We start from the raw sequence: 20,254 nt of genomic DNA on the forward strand, positions 1-20,254 counted from the left end.
ATCTGATCTTTTCGGTTGCAAGCATTTGTTTAACTTCGTTATAGATTCAGACACTGCTTTCTTTGCTGTTTTAACGTTACTCTCTTCAATGCTTGCACCTACAAAGAAAAGCACAATTTTAATGACCGCGTCCTTTCAAACAGCTTGTTTCTTTAAAAGTCGAGTAATTAATAATATTCACTATTTTTCTACACTTTGATCACCGCTTAAATCGATTACGATATGAAATAAAACATTAGGAGTGTTTTAATTAAAATCAAAGTAATTATATTAATTAGGACAATAATTTTCTTAAAAAAAACACAATGTAATCAACATATTAATTTATTTAATCCATAAAGCTCTGACATATTATCTAACAGTAACAATAGTTTTAACAATAAGGTATAAAGACGAAATTATAAAGACGAAAATAATATTTTTTATACAATATTTAGAACGGCACGGCCTGTGTCTTCGAAATCACGTAACGGGATATATAAATACTGTCGTACGCTTTGTATAGAACGATATAATTTTGTTTCGCCACGTACGATGTCTGTACATATCAACGCACCATTATCCCCTAAACATGTTCCCCATGTTTGGCGCGCACGTGCACACGCCAGCTGCATCGTTGTATGAACGTCATGCCACACATCTCGCATTTGTACTTCCTATCATCAGCATGAATCCTCAAATGCTCTCTAAGCGTCGACCTCCGCGAATAAGTCTTGAGGCAGATCTTACACTCAAAGTTCTTAATGCCCGTGTGCTTATGCATGTGATCTCGTAGATCTGACGAGCAGAAGAACTTCATATCGCACTCCTTGCAAGCGTGCTTCCTCTCCATCAAATGGTCGCGCCTCGTGTGTACATTGTAGGATCTACGGGTCGTGAACTCTTTGTCGCAAGCACTACATTTGAACGTAGGGATCTGCGCTCCGTGGACCTCCACCAAGTGTCTTTCCTTTTGAGCGTGTACCTTGAAGGTCTCCTTGCAATACCCACATCTGTTGCCTTTCGGACGAGTATGCACGCATATCTCGTGCGATTTCTGCTTCTTCAAGGTCATGAAAACTTTATCGCAGTACGAGCATTTGAATGTACCAGTGTTGTGGCCAGTGGAGTGTGTCACAAGCTTCCTCAAGTTCACAAAGCCAGCGTCGCAGATGTCGCAAATGAAGTTCCTGTTGTGCACGCCGCTCATGTGTTCCAGTAACATCTTGAACCTGTGGTATTCGTTGAGACAAATGAAACAACGCAACTGATCACCGTTGAACTTAAACTGCAACATGTGACTCTTTATGTCTGTATACAATTTTATCATGTGTTCTTTTATCAGATGCTCCATCAAATTATCAAGATTATCGATGTCTTTGGCGCAAATCTTGCAGCGTAAGTTCGTAATGTCCACTTTGAGGACAAAGCCGGTCATGTCGCGTTTCTTAGTGAAGCAAGCGTTTGCAATTCCCACGTGAGACAGAAGTGTATGGCTCTTAAGATCGGCAGGGTTCGGAAACTGCTCGCTACAGTAGCAACACGCGTATCCAATGCCACCGCGACATCTTATTGGCGTGGCGTTCGACCACTGCAGAATTTCCTTTATATTCGCCAAATGTTTTTGCAGCTCACTACCGCCCTCTCGTCTACTGTTATACTTTCTGGTATTCATGCCGAGGTCTACCTTAGAAATGATTTCTTTCGATTCAGAATTTGTTGCTTTTTCATTATCCTTTTTGCCTGTTCGTTTAGCCTTCCTCATCCTCTGTTCAGGACGTTCTTTGAATAGTATAACAGCGGGACCGCTAATCGAGTCCACGTCTGTGGTCACGATACTCACGATACCTACAAAGAAAACCACATATTATTCACTCGTCTCAGGCATTTTGTCTTCATCTTCCATCCTCTGGTTTCTGAGTATGGTGACATTTACTTTTTCACGTGCATTTGTGTTTCATAGCGCTTATTAGTTCAGAGTTTGTAAGGGTCGAAAGCCATATAGTTTATTACATATGTTTAATATACCACTGATTATTCGAGAAGAGTTGAAAGTTGTCGTCTAGTCTGTCGAAGAAGTTAAGATTCCAGCAAGAATTTCATAATTAAAAATTTTTCTATTCTCTTTGTGTATGATGGGGTGTGTGTATAACATAACACGACTCATATTATAAGGTACTCCGACTTTTACGATTTTTCGTATAGAACCCTAAAAATAATATGATTACATCTGTGACTACCAAAGTACTGGGTTCACTAGTACTACTGTATCTCACAGTTTCAGTTTACGTTTTGATATATTGTTTTCTGTATAGTCCGCGTAAAACTGCTAGCCTGTTCTGAATACAGAAATGATTCGCGTCGCCATAGTAAATTGTACTTCACTGCATAGTCTCTTCAATGATAATGTTGACATGTAGTACACCGCCAGTCGTCAGCCTTGTGTCACGTATATTCAGAGCTAAAAACCTCGAATTCAAATAATTTAAAACAATATCCAACCTACTTATAGCGCCCCCTACCGGTAAATGTCATTATCGTTTTTCGTGCAGCCTGTGTACATTTATGATTTTTCAAAATAAGAAATAAAATAAGTAATTTATCGTAAAAATTGTTAATTTATAACAAATATTTCAATTAATAATTTATAAAAGACGTAGGTGTGATATATTGTGCAGAAAAGTTACAATGGAAAATAAAGAATTTTGACGAAATTATTCTGAAGACTTGTACTAGGCGGCCATTACGAATGCAGTCGCAAATTGAAAATGTATTATTTTCATTTATTAAAGATAAGATGATAATCTTATATATTAATGAGGAATGACAAGGTAAATTTTTACATATATATTTTTCCAAGCAAAGGATTTTTAGATTACCATATTGTTCTGTAGCAAGGAATTTGACGTCTTATGTTCATTAACTAAGCTTGTCACCTATTTAGGTGATCTCGCTTATTTAAATCCTTATTTAAATCCCTATAAATCTCGCTTATATAAAGCTATGAACATAGAAATAGGGTGCTATTTAGCCCCGTGCATGGGTACTAACCCGTTTATACTGAGTATTTACTCACATAAAAGAATCTACTATTGAGTAGAATATACCTAATAGGTATTCACCCGTTCAAATAAGGTTATGACCCTTACATATTGGATATTTACCTACATTACAAGAAATAGGGTGCTATTTAGCCCCGTTCATGGGTACTAACCTGTTTATATTGAGTATTTACTCACATAAAATAATCTACTATTGAGTAGAATATACCTAATGGATATTCATCCGTTCAAATAAGGGACCCTTACATATTGGATATTTACCTATATAACAACTATAATAAGATACTACTATTAAGTAGACGGATACAACGGATATTCACCCATTCTAATAGGGTATGATGTCCTTCACATCGGGTAAATAACCCATATAACAAAATACTAATAATCAGTAGATAGACACAACTATTACCATCGATTGGGTGTAATGATTTTAATCAATGAACATGATTAGACTTTAAAAGTTGCACAAGTCGCAGTTACTATTGTAGCTGTAAAGAGTCAAAAGCCATGCCATATCAGGCGAATGCTTACTGCTCTCGAGCATTTGACATGATTGTTTCTTAATAATTTTAAATTATTTGCCTTTATAAAGATAATTTGCTATCAATTATCTTATTACTGGTGCTGGTCATTTATTATGTATAATAAATAATAAGAAGAAATTTCATAGTACAAGTACTGGAACAAATGATCGGCAAAATGGTTTAAGAAACAATGATTGTTCAATTCATATATATATAGTACAATATTTTATAATAACAAGTATAACGAAGATATTTACACTTCATCCTATGATAAACTTCATCCAAAAGTTTGAGTAACTCATACCAAATAGGGTCATTATCTGACTTACAACAAGCCTCATGTACAAATACCTGTGTCACAGAAAGGCTTGATCGAAGTTTCCTTTGGAATAAATCTTCAATCACAACAGATTTTTAGGTGAGTGGTTAATAATGTGGTCGATTATAATTATAATTTTAAAGACCAGTTGTAACAAATAACAATTGACCCAAGCTTTGCAAGTGGTTAGCTTTAAGAGTCTATTTGTATAAACACTTAAACTCATTATTCTTAAGGATTTTTTTCAAAATATACTCGGTATGTGTGTAGAAAGACTTCTCACATCAGTGGTAACATATTGTTTACTCTTAACCAATTTTTTACAATATTTTTACTTTACCAACACCTGATGATGGTGATGTTGGTTTATATTGAATATCTTGGTCTTAATCTTGAGCTTTAAATAAAGCCTGGCATTCCACTCACTACTTACTATTGTTTTCAAGAATGCATATTTGGATACTAATTCATGATTACCTTAAACAGTGTTTACATGTCTATGGTTAAATGGAAATTCTATGCATTTCAAGTTCTTTCCTTTGGTTTGAGCAGAACACTATATTTATGTTTTTACTAACCTTTTAGAAGATACAAGACCATACATAACTGATTAAGATCTAGGGACATTGTGTCAGTTATATATTTATATAACATAGTTCCTATTTGAAATGTCATAATATTGGACAAGGAACAATAACGACACTTAGTAATTTAGGATCATAGACATAATAAGCTATATCATTCTTTAGGATTTATTGGTTACTTAAAAGATAGTTTGATAATTGGAAATAATACAACTGTTAAGGTTGTTCATTGTATTATACAAGGAATAAATAAATAAAAAATCAAATTGCTTTACCATTAGATAAAAGATTAAAAATCAACACAAGGGTGAAATAAAAAGAAAAAATAAAAATTATAATAAATGCAAAGATATGTATATATATATAACAATTTTAATAATGTTTATCAAAATACTATCCCTCTTACAGATAGAGATAATTACAGGTGGTAGTTGTCATATTATTTTTATTATCGGGACACAATCAGTTATGTAACATATGGTCATTATTCTCGGTATTTTTGTTATTTGATTTAAATAACAAATCCGATCAACTATTTAAAGTTAAATGCAGCGTTACTTGTGCTTAAAGATATTTTTTCAATAATCATCTTCAACACGGTGAAACCCTAATACGTGTAGGCAACTCCACAGTTATTTCATATAGAAACAGCATGGTGTTTAATAGCCACATTTAACCGTAATATCAAGGCACATATGGATTTATTGAATACCCAAAAAATGTTTTTATTTCCCTAATACATTCAATAATTTCAGAATGATGATAGCAAATTCTATCACTAAATCAAGATTATACATTGCGAATTAACACTTTGAAGGTTTTTAAATAGATTTATTTACTAGGAAACCTACAAGAAGTATGACTTACATGTCATGACTAATGTTATACTATTTAAATGGAAATATTCATTTTATTTCTAATAAAATAATTGTTGTTAAAGATTATCTCTGTACGGTTGGGGAGTTTGTGGTAGTATCAGACTGGTCCAGACAGTCCTAAAAAATAGTATTAATAAAAAAAAAAAAAAAAAAAGATCTAGATCCATTTGTTTTTCGTCAACGCTTTACCCTGTATGTTACTCGCTTCCTCGAGGAGCGTTTCGTTTCTATACACGAATCTCAAGATTTTGTTGCTCTACAAGCAATGTTAGACGCAATAATGAAAACGTGATGCTGGTGCTTATAATATTTTGGCCTAAACAGTGTAAATAACTAGATCTATCTGTAGACTGGTTACAATATTCTTTTCATTTTGATATATATATATCTAGAATTATTTTTGTTCTTAAAATGCATATTTAGGTTTTCTATCCTCCATATCCCAAGTATGCTATTAGTTGGGATAGTTACATCTGATGTATAAATATTTTTAGCGAGTTAAGTGTAAAATATTATATATTATTTAGTGGAGATGAAGAATAAATACTATTTACTTTTTTTTTGGTTATTGTAATTACTCATATAGTAAAAAGAAAAAAAAAAACAATAATAATATATGAGTAATATATATATATATATAAGTAATATATAAAAACAATAGATATCGTATATATTATGACGTTCACTTGGTGTAAGCCCGTGAATGCCATTATTACTACCGATTCGCCTACATCTGAGTCGAGACTTCTAAAAAGTATACATAAACATAATAATAACATTATTGTATATTAACCAAATTGCTTGGCGGAAGATATTGTATATTAAATTGCCACATGAATTTAAACCTTACTATAACCAGTGTTCAAACAATCTAGTATTACCATTATTTCATAGTAATCATAGTATTTGTCCAGCACATCCTTAATAAAATTACCTAGATAGGCCTAGTAACACTTGAGAGTTACAAGAATAAGTTTATTTCTTTTATGTAATCTTATAATACAGTGACCTCCCAGACGACAGTTTCTAGATTTTACCAACCACGGAGGATGATGGCATTGATATATCATTTTTTACAATACATACCATTAGAGAGCACGCTTTACCACGCTGCTACGCTGACGTCTAAACATATGAGTGTCAGTTAAGACCCTCTTAGAAGGATAGCTGAATGGATCAGATCTAAGTTCAATTTTGTAGTAGAGACGTTACATCAAACGTATACTTGATAACTGTAATTAATATTTAAATAGATATATTAAATTAGGAATTTTAAAAATAATAGGATTTAAATGTTTTTGTATCTTGTTTAATAGGCTCGTTATTTTACAAATCTCTAAACATCTACATGTCAACATTATCATTGAAGAGACTATGCAGTGAAGTACAATTAGAAATTAAACGAACTTACCTAAGTGAAGTTCCAATTTCAATTGTACGAACTGCATAGTCTCGAAATGATATTATAACCCACCCACCCATACTTATATACGATAAGTATTACCCATAATATCATCTATGTTGTAAAATAATCGAGCTAATGAACTTACATCGTGACCCCAGGATCTCTAAACTTAATGACATTTACCGGTAGGGGGCGCTATAAGTAGGTTGGATATTGTTTTAAATTATTTGAATTCGAGGTTTTTAGCTCTGAATATACGTGACACAAGGCTGACGACTGGCGGTGTACTACATGTCAACATTATCATTTCGAGACTAAGCAGTTCGTACAATTGAAATTGGAACTTCACTTAGGTAAGTTCGTTTAATTTCTAATTATATGACTACACCTGCTCGCAACAACGTCAGAGCGGACTAGCAATTTAGCGCGGACTATAACTGTAGTATTAATTTTAACAGATTTCATAAAAGGAGGCAATGATATATTCGCGAGGCGGATTATATATATATAGGCTCTGTATTTTTATACTAACCATAGTTTGATATACATTTCAGTGTAAGTAATATATTCCGTAAAATAACGTAAGGTTTCGTTGAAAGGAACAGGAATCAAAAATACAAATAAAACGTTCAATTATGTGAAAAGAGTGTTTATTCATTCAGAATTAATACATCAATAGACACTGAAGACAAAAATATGTATGTCGTAGACACAATCTTAAAAACTAACTTCTAAATGCATGGATGCATGAATTCGGTGGACTATTCTTAACTTCTAAACTCAGCTTATGGAAATTTGAAATAGATTCTAAAGGGACAGACAACAGGACAGATAATAGGCGAATTCTTATTATTTTGGACTTAATCAAATACTGATTTCTATGGCTGCACAACATCTATCTACTTCAAACTTTCTGTTCGTAAACACAAACATATAGATTACTATAAGTATGCTCAATAAAGAGTACATAAAAGATCTATTAATAATAGTAACATTCATAGCTTATTATACTATACTAGAGTTGACGTGATTTTACGTGGAAACGCACAGAAATGGTTATTTCCATAAAAAAAACTAAGTATGCACAATAAATAGTGCATAAAAGGTTTATTACAAATAGTAACATTAATAGCTTATTATACTAGAGTTGACGTGATATTACGCGGAAATGCACAGAAATGAATATCTTATATATAAAATTCTCGTGTCACAATGTTAGCTACCGTACTCCTCCGAAACGGCTTTACCGATTTTCACCAAATTTTATATGCATATTCAGTAGGTCTGAGAATCGGCTACTATCTATTTTTCATATCCCATTACAAATAGTAACACTTATAGCTTATTATACTAGAGTTAACGTGATATTACGCGGAAATGCACATAAATGAATATTTCCAAAAACTTATGCCCCAATATAAACGACTAGTGTATCCTAACGATTAGAAAATACCTACGAGTATGTTGTAATTTGAGCATCACTAACACTGCATCACTACTGGCATCTATATAGTGTTTCTTGTGCGATAAATGGGCTACTCACATACCTACTGCAGCGGCAATCTAGGGTGTAAGAGGGCGTATGACCCTTAATTTGCCACCTAAATGGGCACGATGACAGTTTTAAAAAAATGTGAGCCGTCACGGGACGCCTGGCAGATGTGAAACATCGACATTATTTTGTTAAAGTAATATGCAGAAAAGAACATATTGTGATAGGAACTAAATATGTCATAATGATAAAATAAAATATTACGATTTTTTTCCAGATAACGATGACTATTTATTGAATTCGATTGCGCATGGCGACGCGTCGCCACACCGTACACACTACTGCATATAGACTGTATATATATACCATCGTATAGCGTGCGCCACGGCATGCGTCGGCATGCCAGAAATCGGTTTTACGTGCGGCTATAGATGTTTCACATCAAAAGTCAAAGAATAAATGATTTAAATAAAAATAATATATTGAAAGGATTCTCAATAATGAGTCAGGTCGGAAAATCGATCTTTAAATATTAATAAGGATTGAATCGTAAACTATGCATTTGATCAAGTGGTGATCTTTAGCAAAGATGTTGTTCATGAGCCCACGAAGGTTCCAGAGTTGGTACGACCAATTTTCGCCAGATGGCGCCACTGTCGTTCCAATGAAGGTACGAGTACGAGTTTTCAGTTTTATGTATGTTAGTGTCATATTATTTTATTTTAAAAGCGGGTGTAGCCGCGGGCAAAAACTAGTTTTCAATAAAATAAAAGTATAAAATATTGCAGTCGGCCATCTAGTCTAAAACGCTGATCGGAGCGAATGACGTCATTTTTTAGGTGTTTTCACTGAATTGCTTGAAGTCACACTATGGGGCATCATAGTGTGACGTCACTAACGGACGCCATGACACCCGCGAGCGTTGTCGCGCTTAATTCAAAATACTGATTTTATTGCCGAAATAATACAATTTTATGATACAGTAGACATGTAGACCTACATTATAGAAGGGTTTTTTTTTTATATAATATAGGAGTAGCAGACGAGCATGCAGCCCACCTGATAGTAAGTGGCTACTGCCGCCCATGGACATCTGTAATCAACCCCAGATACAATTAGATATTCCTACCCGAGGTCGGCCACAGATGCGCCGCTAACCCTGAGGACTAAACTGGAACGCCTCGGAAAAGTATGTCTACCTTACCACACCCTTCAAAACGGAACACAGCAGCGCTGTTGTTAGGCAGAAATAGGTGTGGCGGTGGTGCCGCCGGAGTCGAACTACAAAAGGTTCTACCACCTTTAAAATTTGTCATCATGCCCATTGTGATGTTAGTAGACAAGCAGGGGATACCCGGGATTTCCGGGATCGGTCCCGCGGGTGGCAGGGGCGCGAGACCACCATAACCTAAACAGGCCAACGTACTCTGGAACACTGCACGACAGGCAAGTTTGTAGAGATACGCCCGATATCGCCCCTACCACTATGCACCCTAGATTGCCCCTACAAGTATATTAGTAGCCCATCATAGAGTTCATTTAATCGATAGTACAATGTTTTTTGACATTTGCCAATAACGTTGGCCGAGCTGACATTACTTACATTAGTCCCGCGCCAGACATAACACAAACCTTTAAACACATTATAAACACAGCAAAGAATGGGTATTTGAGTATTTGTTCAAAGTTTTCTTCAAATATTTGCATTTTGCCATTTGGTGTCGATTTTTCGAGCTCACACCAAAGCGTTCAAACTTCAAATATGTGCGGAGCTTGCTTCACATGCGCAAAGTCCAGTTGCTGGGAGACCATGACATGAGTGACAGGTTAAAAAATTTAAACAAATAAGTATTCAAATGTGTGAGCAATCTTTGTTCAAATATTTGTTTATGTCTGGCGACGGGGTTAGACCACATGACATTCCGTTAGCTAATTTGGTTACGTTTCAAACGTAACTTGAAATTTTGGAAACGAGCACCGAAAATATCAAACTATAAAAAACAAAAAAAAAAAAGTTTTTGAAAACTGCTGCCATAAAATCAGCTGCTGTCGCAGTCAAACTACAAAGCGCATCTTATGACTATTAGTTATCTTATATATCTAAGTATACCTACATATGAATAAATGCGTATACAGACACAAGATACACATCCAATATTCTTAGTAAATGAGTTGTGCTTTTCAGCTTTTATACGACTGGATAGGTTATCGAATCATCATCATCATCATCATCATCATCACCATCGTCATCATCATCATCATCAACCCTTATCGAATCGGTTATCGAATATAAATAGTAATACTAACACTCAATGTAACACACATTCTTAACTAACTTACTTCATATAAATAACATTAATATGAAAATTGAGATCTTTACATAAAAAATATGTCGAGATTCTTTGAAATAATACTGTTGTTAATTCTACAATCTAATTGATTCATAATTTATTAAACCTTAATTAATAAAATAATACTGTTCATTCTTTTTTGAGTAACTTCCAAAAGGAAAGAGGTTTGTAAATAGTGTAAAGGAATGTATAGAAATAATGAGATCCAAAATCTGTACATTTTTGAGAAGGAAATACTATGTATAAAATTAATAAAGTAGAAAAAAAAACAAATTACAAGTTGTAATAATTTGTAGACAACAATATATAAGATAAAGAAATAGTTCAGGTAGTAAAAGATTATTAATATTTCAGATATGTTATTCGATAAATTTTATGATCGACTCAATCGATTCAAACTGACAACTACGACTACAACTACTCGTATATCGAATAGACAATTTTTATTAATATTTAAGAAAATTTATTATTAATTCGGCGATTGAAAATTATTAATTCGGCGATTGAAAATTATTAATTCGGCGATTGAAATTTAAAATTGTGTTTTAAATTACGTAAACGCTTCTCATTAGTTACCCTGAAAATTCGATCGATCGATCAATCGATTCTATATCAACCTCAATTCCACATTCTATACACGTGTTCTGGGACCCTACCGCCATCTTTTAAAAACCATCATAGTTGTTCAGGAAAGTTTTATTTCAATATTGCATCAACATTATTTTGTTACGAACGACGATCTCCTTAAAACGTTTTGTTTTATTCCTGTCGAGCGATGTAAGCTTAAACCCTTATTAATTTTTCGCTTATTGATTGTATAAAACCAACTGAAATTGTCATATTTTGGTCACAAAATAAAACAATTCCTGCAAAAAAAAAATAATGAATAATTTCCACCGACATCACAAAAAACTGCTTATTTTGTAATATTATAAAAACAATCCTACTTTAACGAGGTCGTGGTGCGATATTTCAATGTATGCTTAAACTAATATTGTTTTAAGAGATGGTAGTAGGCTGGCTCCCTGATAGTAACGAAAATTCGATCAATAAATTGATCGATTCCAAATATTAAAATTACTACAATGTTTACACACTTTCTGATAGTATTCTCGAAAATTCGATCAATCGATTGATCGATTCTATATCTCCAACTTCAATTCTACATTGTATACACGCTTTCTGATATTCTAGAAAATTCGATCATTGGGTCGAGTGACTCGATCAATTTAGATGCATTTTATAATGGAGAAATATCGATCGACTGATTGACAGATCAACTGATCGAGTGATTTCTCCTTTATATTATTCACATTCGTTTTCGCGGGAAAATTCCGCATCACATAAAAAATAACGAACAATATAAAAAAATACAATCATACTCCCTTGGAGTATAAATTCGTATGTTACGTATCAAAAATTTTTCAAAATCACGCATTCGATTGCAATTGTATTACAATTAAAAAAAACACGACTAGTAACCTCAAGTCAATTTTGAGATAAAAAATATAAAATCTGTGCCTTTAAAAGGAATAACAAAAGATTTTTTTTTCGAAAACTAAAAAACAGTTATCGCCAGTGGTAGCAGCACCGCCTTATTTCTAGTCATTTTTTTAATATTACATAAACATTTGTGCAATGGTTAATATCATTTGACAAATTTTAACTATTGTATACTAACATTTTACATTTCTATTTACACTAGAAATGTAATATAATATTATAGTTCACTTACACACAGTTCAGCGGCAATTTCTATCTGCAAGCGATTTGTTGTAGAGTTATCATCTATATCGTGCAACACTGTGTAAAACTTGCCGCAATCTCTTTACATCCGTTGTTAAAAGTCAATCTATATCTACGTTATATCTTTCGAGCGTATGTATGTATCATTGTTTGGCACGCCCTACAGAAATGATGGCTTGATCGATTTTAACATAAAGAGGTGTCTTTGGATTCGTCTAATTTGTGGTAATAATCACATGCTACATTTTAGTCACGCTTCTGTTCTTATAAATATGCTAGTTACCTATGACAATGTCTAATAAGAAGAAATTGTCAATCTTTGATAGGCAAGACAATCAATAGATCGATTATTAATACCGGCGATAGTGCACTTTAATGCAGCCACACCGCGTCCTATGAATAGCAAGCAACATTGCTGTTTCGCGCAATAACCCATCATTTTGTGCAATATCACGGGCAATATTGCCGAAGTATACCGGCAAAATTGCCTGATACTACTAATACAGTACTTTAACGAGTTCTGTTAGATTCTACATAATTAATATAATAATACTAAAAGATATAAACTTATTGTCGTATACCATTTAACTTAATAAATAAGTATAAAAAGCATCCTTGTGGATTAGGCAAATCTTTGGCAAATCACAGTATTTGGCAAATTAAACATTATCATAAATATATATTACAAATTGTAGCAAGGAACCATAGACCTAGCACTATACATCCAAGATTCATTCTAACAGTAAGCTAAATCTTTAATTTCAAGACTAATAAGAACGAAAAAAATGATACCACATCATCAACCCATTACTGTCCCACTGCCGGGCACGGGTCTCCTCTCAGAATGAGAAGGATTGGGCCATAGTCCACCGTGCTGGCTAAATGCGTGTTGGTAAACTTCACATACCTTTGAGATTTTTTTAGAGATCTCTTAGGTGTGCTTTCCCCACGTTGTTTTCCTTCGCTGTTAAGGTAAGTGATTATTTATATCTATTTTTTGGACAAAACGTGATAAAAATATAAAGGTGTGTTAGTAAATGTATAGTGCCAGGGATATTGACAATAGAAATATCTTAATAATGTAATATTTTTTAAATAATAAGGCGTTTGTGTACGAATTAACGTACATACTTAAAAAGTTATACTTCTTTGGTCTTAATATAAAAAAAAATACAAATCCTATAGTAACATATTCATTTTTATCCTATCTGTAGGATTTTTATAGTTAAAATCGAATGGAACGTCAAAATTTTTAAAATGGATAACGGCGGGTAGTTTTCGAAAAAGAGCACGTTTGACGTTTCCATCCAATACGTTTATAAACTGGTTATAAATAATTGTTTATCGTAACCTTAGGGTAACCGCTACCTACCGTTACGAAAATCGTTACACCAATACTTTTCACACTCATGGCGCGCTAAAGAAGTATAACTTGGAAAAATCTACGTGGGCGACGTGAAGCATGATATTAATACTAAAATTGATCATACATATTATCATACTAATCAAATACACTCACTTCAAAATCATCATATCGTATTCACTATTCAGTCAAATGAATCACTCCGATCTAATTACTAAATCTAATAAAATCGTGACAATAATCACGTTTCACCTAAATAAGTTTTGTATAACAATTAAATTGAATTGGTACGGAGTGTCAATCGACTCTACTGGCTAAATTATGCGTATCATCATCATCATCATCAACCCATTACTGTCCCACTGCTGGGCACGGGTCTCCTCTCAGACTGAGAAGGATTAGGCCATAGTCCACCGCGCTGGCCAAGTGCGTATTGGTAGACTTCACATACCTTTAAGATTTTTTATAAATCTCTCAGGTATGCAGGTTTCCTCACGATGTTTTCCTTCACCGTTTAAGCAAGTGATAATTAATTTCTAATACGCACATAAATTTGAAAATCAGAGGTGCGTGCCTGGGATTTGAACCTCGGACCCCTCGATCGAGAGGCCGCGTTTCTTAACCACTAGGCTATCACTGCTTGGCTATCAATTATGCGTATACCTCACACATATATGAATTACCTTTGATTTGCTGAAATACCGACACTACAGTGGGTCGGGCGCAAGCGCGTTCAAACCTACAGAAGACAAGTTTGAATTTGTATCGGTTTGACAAGCGTGTGGACGCAATGTATCAATATTGATATCATGCAAATCAGACATGTGTGTGCGCAACGTGCCTTTCCGTGCAAACACTTTGGGGCAAATCGAGCATATGTAGGGCCTCTCGTCGTTGTGTGCTTGTAAGTGTTTGATGAGTAAATCCTTTGTGTTGAATATTTTACTGCAAACGTTGCACTGAAACTTTTCAAACGTGTGCGTCAGCCTGTGTTGTTTCAAATCTTCAAGCTTTAGGAACTTCCTCTGACATTCGGTACATTTGTGATCTTGCCCCAACAAATGCTCTCGTTTCATGTGCGTGAAGTAATCAGCCCTCGTATCGAAGACAAGGTCGCACGTGTTGCAGACCTTCCTAGGCTGATCAGTATTGTAAACCTTGACTGGTTGGAGTTCTCTTTGTCCGGCGGCGGTGTCGGGCTCTCCGCTCCGGGTAAATTTGCTTCTCTGATTTGAAGTAGATTTTTCGTGAGAGCTCATCTTGGTCAAACTATCGAAAGTATAATCAGCTTTGAGCGTGCTCTTAACGTGAATCTTAGAATGAAACTCCAACGATTTCTCGTTAACGAAGCCCACGTTGCACTCTATGCAAACGTAATTCCTGCAATGTTTCGTGATGGTGTGTTCTAGAAGCGTCTTAAACTTACTATGCCTGCTGTTACACATGAAACAAGTCAATGTGTCGGAGTCGTTATCAAACTTGAAGGGCACTACGTGGTTCTTGACGTCCCTGAACATTTTCTTCTTGTGTTCGATGTGCAGGTGGTTCATTACCGCGTTCACGTCGTGTATTTTTGTGGAACATATATAGCATTCCAAGTCCGTTATGTCTAATTTGACGCAAAAGCTGGCCATGTCGACGTTTATGACGAAATAAGCTTCTGAAAAGTTTTGATGTGTTTCAAGCGTGTGCGTTTTCAGTCCGGCCGGCTTACGACAATCAGCGTCGCAAAAGGCGCACTCGTAACCGTCACCGGAGAATCTACGGATCGGCGTTGCGTTCGTCCAGCGCATAATGGTTTTTATATTGTGAACGTGTTTATGGAAATCTAATTGATTACGTGGTGCTAATTTACCAGATTTCAGAGCACGAGCCTTCAATACTTTGGCTTTAAAATCCTCCTCATCACTACTCTGTTCCGAGTCATTGTTTAACAGCTCATCAAATTCACTTTGCGTATCTTTGGTGCTTTTCTCTTTATCTATTTTTGCTCTTTTTAGCGTTGATGGGATAACATCACTATTCGCATGACTCGACCTTTGGTCGTTCATATCTTCGATATTTTCCACACTCTTTCTTTTAACCGCTTCCCTACTATTTATATTTTTGTTGACATCTTTCATATTTCCGTACTTGCAATCATCGGTACGAATACTTTTATCTTTTATCCTTTTTTCTGAAACATCCTCAATCAGACCCTTACGCTTCTTTTTATCTTCTTCAGCAGAATTATTTTTACTAGAACTAGAAAGTGATGACTTATACTCAGATTTTTTATCTTCTCTCCTTTTAGAATGTTTATCACTGACACTTCCATGGTCTTTCTTACCTTTTAATACCTTTTCTTTTATCTTTTCTCGCGAACTTTTTTCATCTACACTATCTTTCCTTTGCTTGTAATGCTTATTTCTACTATCAGTCTTATCCTTTTCTCTTGAATCCTTGTTTCTAGGGTCATCGAATGATTCACAACCAGAATTCTTATTATCAGTACTGTATCTCCTATGTTTTAGCTTTTGGTCAATGCTACTGACACTTTTTTCTTGCAAACTCTTATCTTCGAATATATTACTATCCCCTATGTTACTATTACGTATTTTTCTTTTCTGGGATAAAATCTCACCAGTACCGGAATATTTTTCGTAACTATCCCGATCAATTTTGTTACGATCGTCTAATTGACCCTTAGTACTAAATTCATTACACTCAAGACATTCAACATTCTCTGTCGTAGATAGATCATCATCAGAACTATCTATATTATCAAGACTTACATCATTCTCTGGTCTAAGTGAATCACCGAAAATATCTTGATATTCCTTTTCCTTAGACCTTACATCGTTGGAACTAACATCCAAATTCTCAAAAATATTATTTTCCTCATCTCTAAATGGATAAAAAATATCCTTATATGGTTTTTCCTTACTCTTATATTTAATATCATCTACTAAACGTGTATACCTACTGCTACTTTTATATTGACCAAAAATAAAAACGTTCCCCGAAATATTATTATCTTTCTTACTTCTAAGATCGTCAGGTAAATTACACGTGAAAGGAGCAGAGATAGTATATTTATCATCACGACTACGATTTGTGGATTCCATTATATATTTTTGTTTGAGATCACCTAGTAACGTTCGTCTATGGGACGATTTGTTAATAGTCTCGTCTTTCTCCGAAGTTTCAAGCTGTATAGATTCTTGGTTATTATAAACATTATTGTTTCCAGTACTTTTATTCTTAGAATCGTCTAGAACATGTTGGCTATGAGTATCTACATCTACAGGAACATAATTTGCTACCAAATGCTCGGATCTGTCATTGTCAGTAACTTTGTTTTGCGTTCCGATGGCTTTTTTAGTTTTCCTAAAATTTCGCAATGATAACGTATTACTATCGTTATCATTACCTGTTACAAGTTCTATAATACTACGTCTTCGTAATTCCGTCAGAGATTCATTTTGTTCAATTCTGGAACTCTCATTTGCATAATCCGATGAACTTTTATTTTCTGTAGACTCTTTGTTGTGATTTGTTTCATCAGCGTTATTCTGATTATTATCTTTGGAACTCGTTGAAATTTTTATATTTCTAGATTCCTTTTGTTGATTATCATCACTATTTCGCTTATTTTCTCTAGAACTCTTACTTTGACAATCCGTTACACTTTTATTATCTCTGGAACTTTTATTTGGATAGTCTGTTAAACTTTTATCTTCGTCAGATCCTTTATTTTGATTTTCATCTGTCTTGTTTTGCTTATTTTCTCTTGAACTGTTAATTGAATACTCCATTATACTTTTATTTCGCCCGGGCCCATTGTTGTCATCAGTATCATCACTGTCTACGCTTTTGTACGTTTGACTGCAAGTGACTATATCAGGGTGAAAAGAAACCATTTTTCTAACTTTGTTCTCCAGGCTCATCTCTCTCTCATTTTCCTCATGATCAGTATTAGTGTTCAAATCTTTTATGGTACTTTCATCGTTTTTCTTTGATATATTTTTATTATTGATTTTATTTATCGAAGTTTGTTTTATAGGATCAGTAGTGACACTTTTCCCAGTTTCTTTAAGAACAGTTTTTTCTAGTTCAGTCCTTCGGTTTTTCATAGAAGTTAATACGGCCTTCTGGTTTGACAGCTTTAATTCAGACGGTGGAATTATCGTAACATTTACCGGGGTGTCTTGGATATTCAAAGCTTTCTGTAACCCTCCTCGGATTTTGATAAGATTCATTTCAGCCTCTCGTTTTTCTCTCCAATTCTTTGTGGGTCCCTTAAAAATGTCATAATCTTTATACTTTTGTTTCATAACCTTCTTGTTGATAATTTTGGTATCTTGTTTATCGTATTTGTCATCGTTGGAGGAGGATGAGGAAAAGATAAAGTTTTCATTTGTTTGAGCATTTACGACGTCGTTTACTTTATTTTGTTCAGGAACCACGTTTTTTACATTACTCTGACGTTTAGGCGTAGATTGTTCATCGTATTTGTCATCGTTGTATGAGGATGAGGGGGAGGTATACTTTTCATTTGTTTGAGCAATCACGACGTCATTTAGTTTATTTTGTTCAGGAACCACATTTTTTACATTACTCTGAAGTTTAGGCGTAGATTGTTTATCATTATTGTCTTTTTGTTTAAACATTTGTATTTGGTCAGTCTTATGGATTTCATTCTGATCATTAAGTAGACCGAATTCAACACTTTTACGACGTGTTGATACTCTATTGCCGACCTCAAGGTCAACTTTCGGTGTAAAAACAGTAAATCTTCTTCGTTTTATAGGTTGACACTTTTTTACTTTTTCTTGGTCATCATTGTTGTATAAATCTACCTTCTTTGGCACTTTAACTCTTAAGTTATACCTTGTTCGTGTAGATCTATTAGTTTCGATTATATTATCCACAGATACATTACTATTAATTTCATATTTTGCAAGCGTTTTCGTAACTTTAGTACTATTTTGTAATTTGTCTTGCTTTATGTTATCTTCTTTTTTCTGTTTAGAACTCTTGCTGTCATCTTGTTTCTTCGCTTCGGCCGTTTTATTTGTGGTATCATTTTTTTCTTTTGGTCTTGAGCATACGCTTTTAGGAGTATCTACTATGTTCTGTTCAGTATCTTTTTTGTTACTATGATTTTGTTCCACGCTCAATTTGTTTAAATTATCACTTCTATTTGATTCAACCTCTTCGTTGTCGTCGTTTCCAACGTTTTGCCTGAAAATCTTTGTAACATTATCAATGATAGTTTGCCTTGTATTCTCATTAGCATGAGCTTCCATTGCAAGTGGGTCATCTTCGGTTTCTATGATAACATCATCTTTTTCGTTTTGTTCTTTATCGTCAACATCATTTCTTATCTCTGTTGTTAATTCGTCGAGGATTATATCTTCGTCCTTACTGTCCGTACGTCGACCACCTACAAAGAAATACAAAAATTACTCGTAAAGTTCGCAAAGTAAATAAAATATATTATATAAACGGCAAGCGGAGCGTTTTGTGATAAAGCCAACATTTATTCTACTTTGTAACTAACAAATACATGCAAAATGAAGTACTTAAACTTGTGAATATAAATATCCATGTTTAATAACCATCAGGAGTGGTGTTCTGGAACTGTCAGTTATTGATCTCATCGCGTTTAAATAGTCGATTTTTCTGCAGGAACTTCTTCAAATCGCACAGTAACACGACAGGATTCACACGGGAGTATCTTACGTTGGGTACGTATTGACGTACCTTGAAGGTTCTATAGCTGTAAAGTCAACAATTAAAGGCGCTATTTTAAACGCTATTTTGTTAAAATGAGCGCTAGGTGAGTGTGGTGTAAGAGCACAAACTAATACAAGAAAACGTTTTAGCGCGCACGGCGCTAATAAACGCGACAGCAAGCGCTTATAATAATTATTTGTCCCCATAATATCTGTCGTTTACAGCTGACATAGGCATACGCTATTTTCTACTAAAATATATCGCATCGTAGTAAGACGCTATGATATATTGTATCAAATAGCACCAGATACTACATAATCGCAAGGCGAGAAAATCTAGCATAAATATACAATATAGAGCTCTCAAAATTCCAGTCGCAGTGCTACTCGCATGGGCTTTCCACCAAACAGACGCAATAATCGCAAGTGATATAACATATATTCAATATACAATATCACATATTATGACAGACGATATTAAAAGTATTTTATTTCAAGCTGAATGAAAGGCAATCGTAATGAAAAACTTTCGAGAAGCTTGTGATGTTGAAAGCGACGGAGAGATTCTGTAGAATCGAAGCAAAATCTCGGATTTTTGACAATGTATTTAACAAAAGACATACACTTTTAGATGATCAAGTAACAACACATAAGTATAGTAGAATCGTTATCAGTTCCGATATTAATAGAAGCAACTAGTGAGGCAATAAAAGAGCTTGATTCAAAGATTTAAAAGTATCGTAGTCAGATATATTTGACAAAATGACAAATTAAGAGTATTCCAATAACCAAAATATGTATGTGTCAATAGTTAAATAAGCCGTAACTGGC

At 34.2% G+C, this 20,254-nt stretch overlaps 1 protein-coding gene across 1 annotated transcript in view; it reads right to left on the reverse strand.

The window, feature by feature from the left end:
• Positions 1-308: 308 nt before the first annotated feature.
• The window catches only part of LOC140752699 (uncharacterized), a 51,447-nt gene continuing 31,501 nt past the window's right edge, over positions 309-20,254 (reverse strand). The window contains exons 5-7 of the mRNA XM_073087035.1: positions 14,415-19,131; positions 7,624-7,664; positions 309-1,827 (exon numbers count right to left, since the gene is read on the reverse strand). Coding sequence (XP_072943136.1) covers positions 566-1,827; positions 7,624-7,664; positions 14,415-19,131 — 6,020 coding nt within the window. The 3' untranslated portion in view covers positions 309-565. The remainder of the gene's footprint in view (positions 1,828-7,623; positions 7,665-14,414; positions 19,132-20,254) is intronic.

The sequence above is a fragment of the Epargyreus clarus genome, unplaced genomic scaffold (assembly GCF_041222505.1).
Source record: "Epargyreus clarus isolate Ecla_fem2 unplaced genomic scaffold, WU_Ecla_fem_2.2 ptg000025l, whole genome shotgun sequence".
NCBI classification, from domain to species: Eukaryota; Metazoa; Arthropoda; class Insecta; order Lepidoptera; family Hesperiidae; genus Epargyreus; species Epargyreus clarus.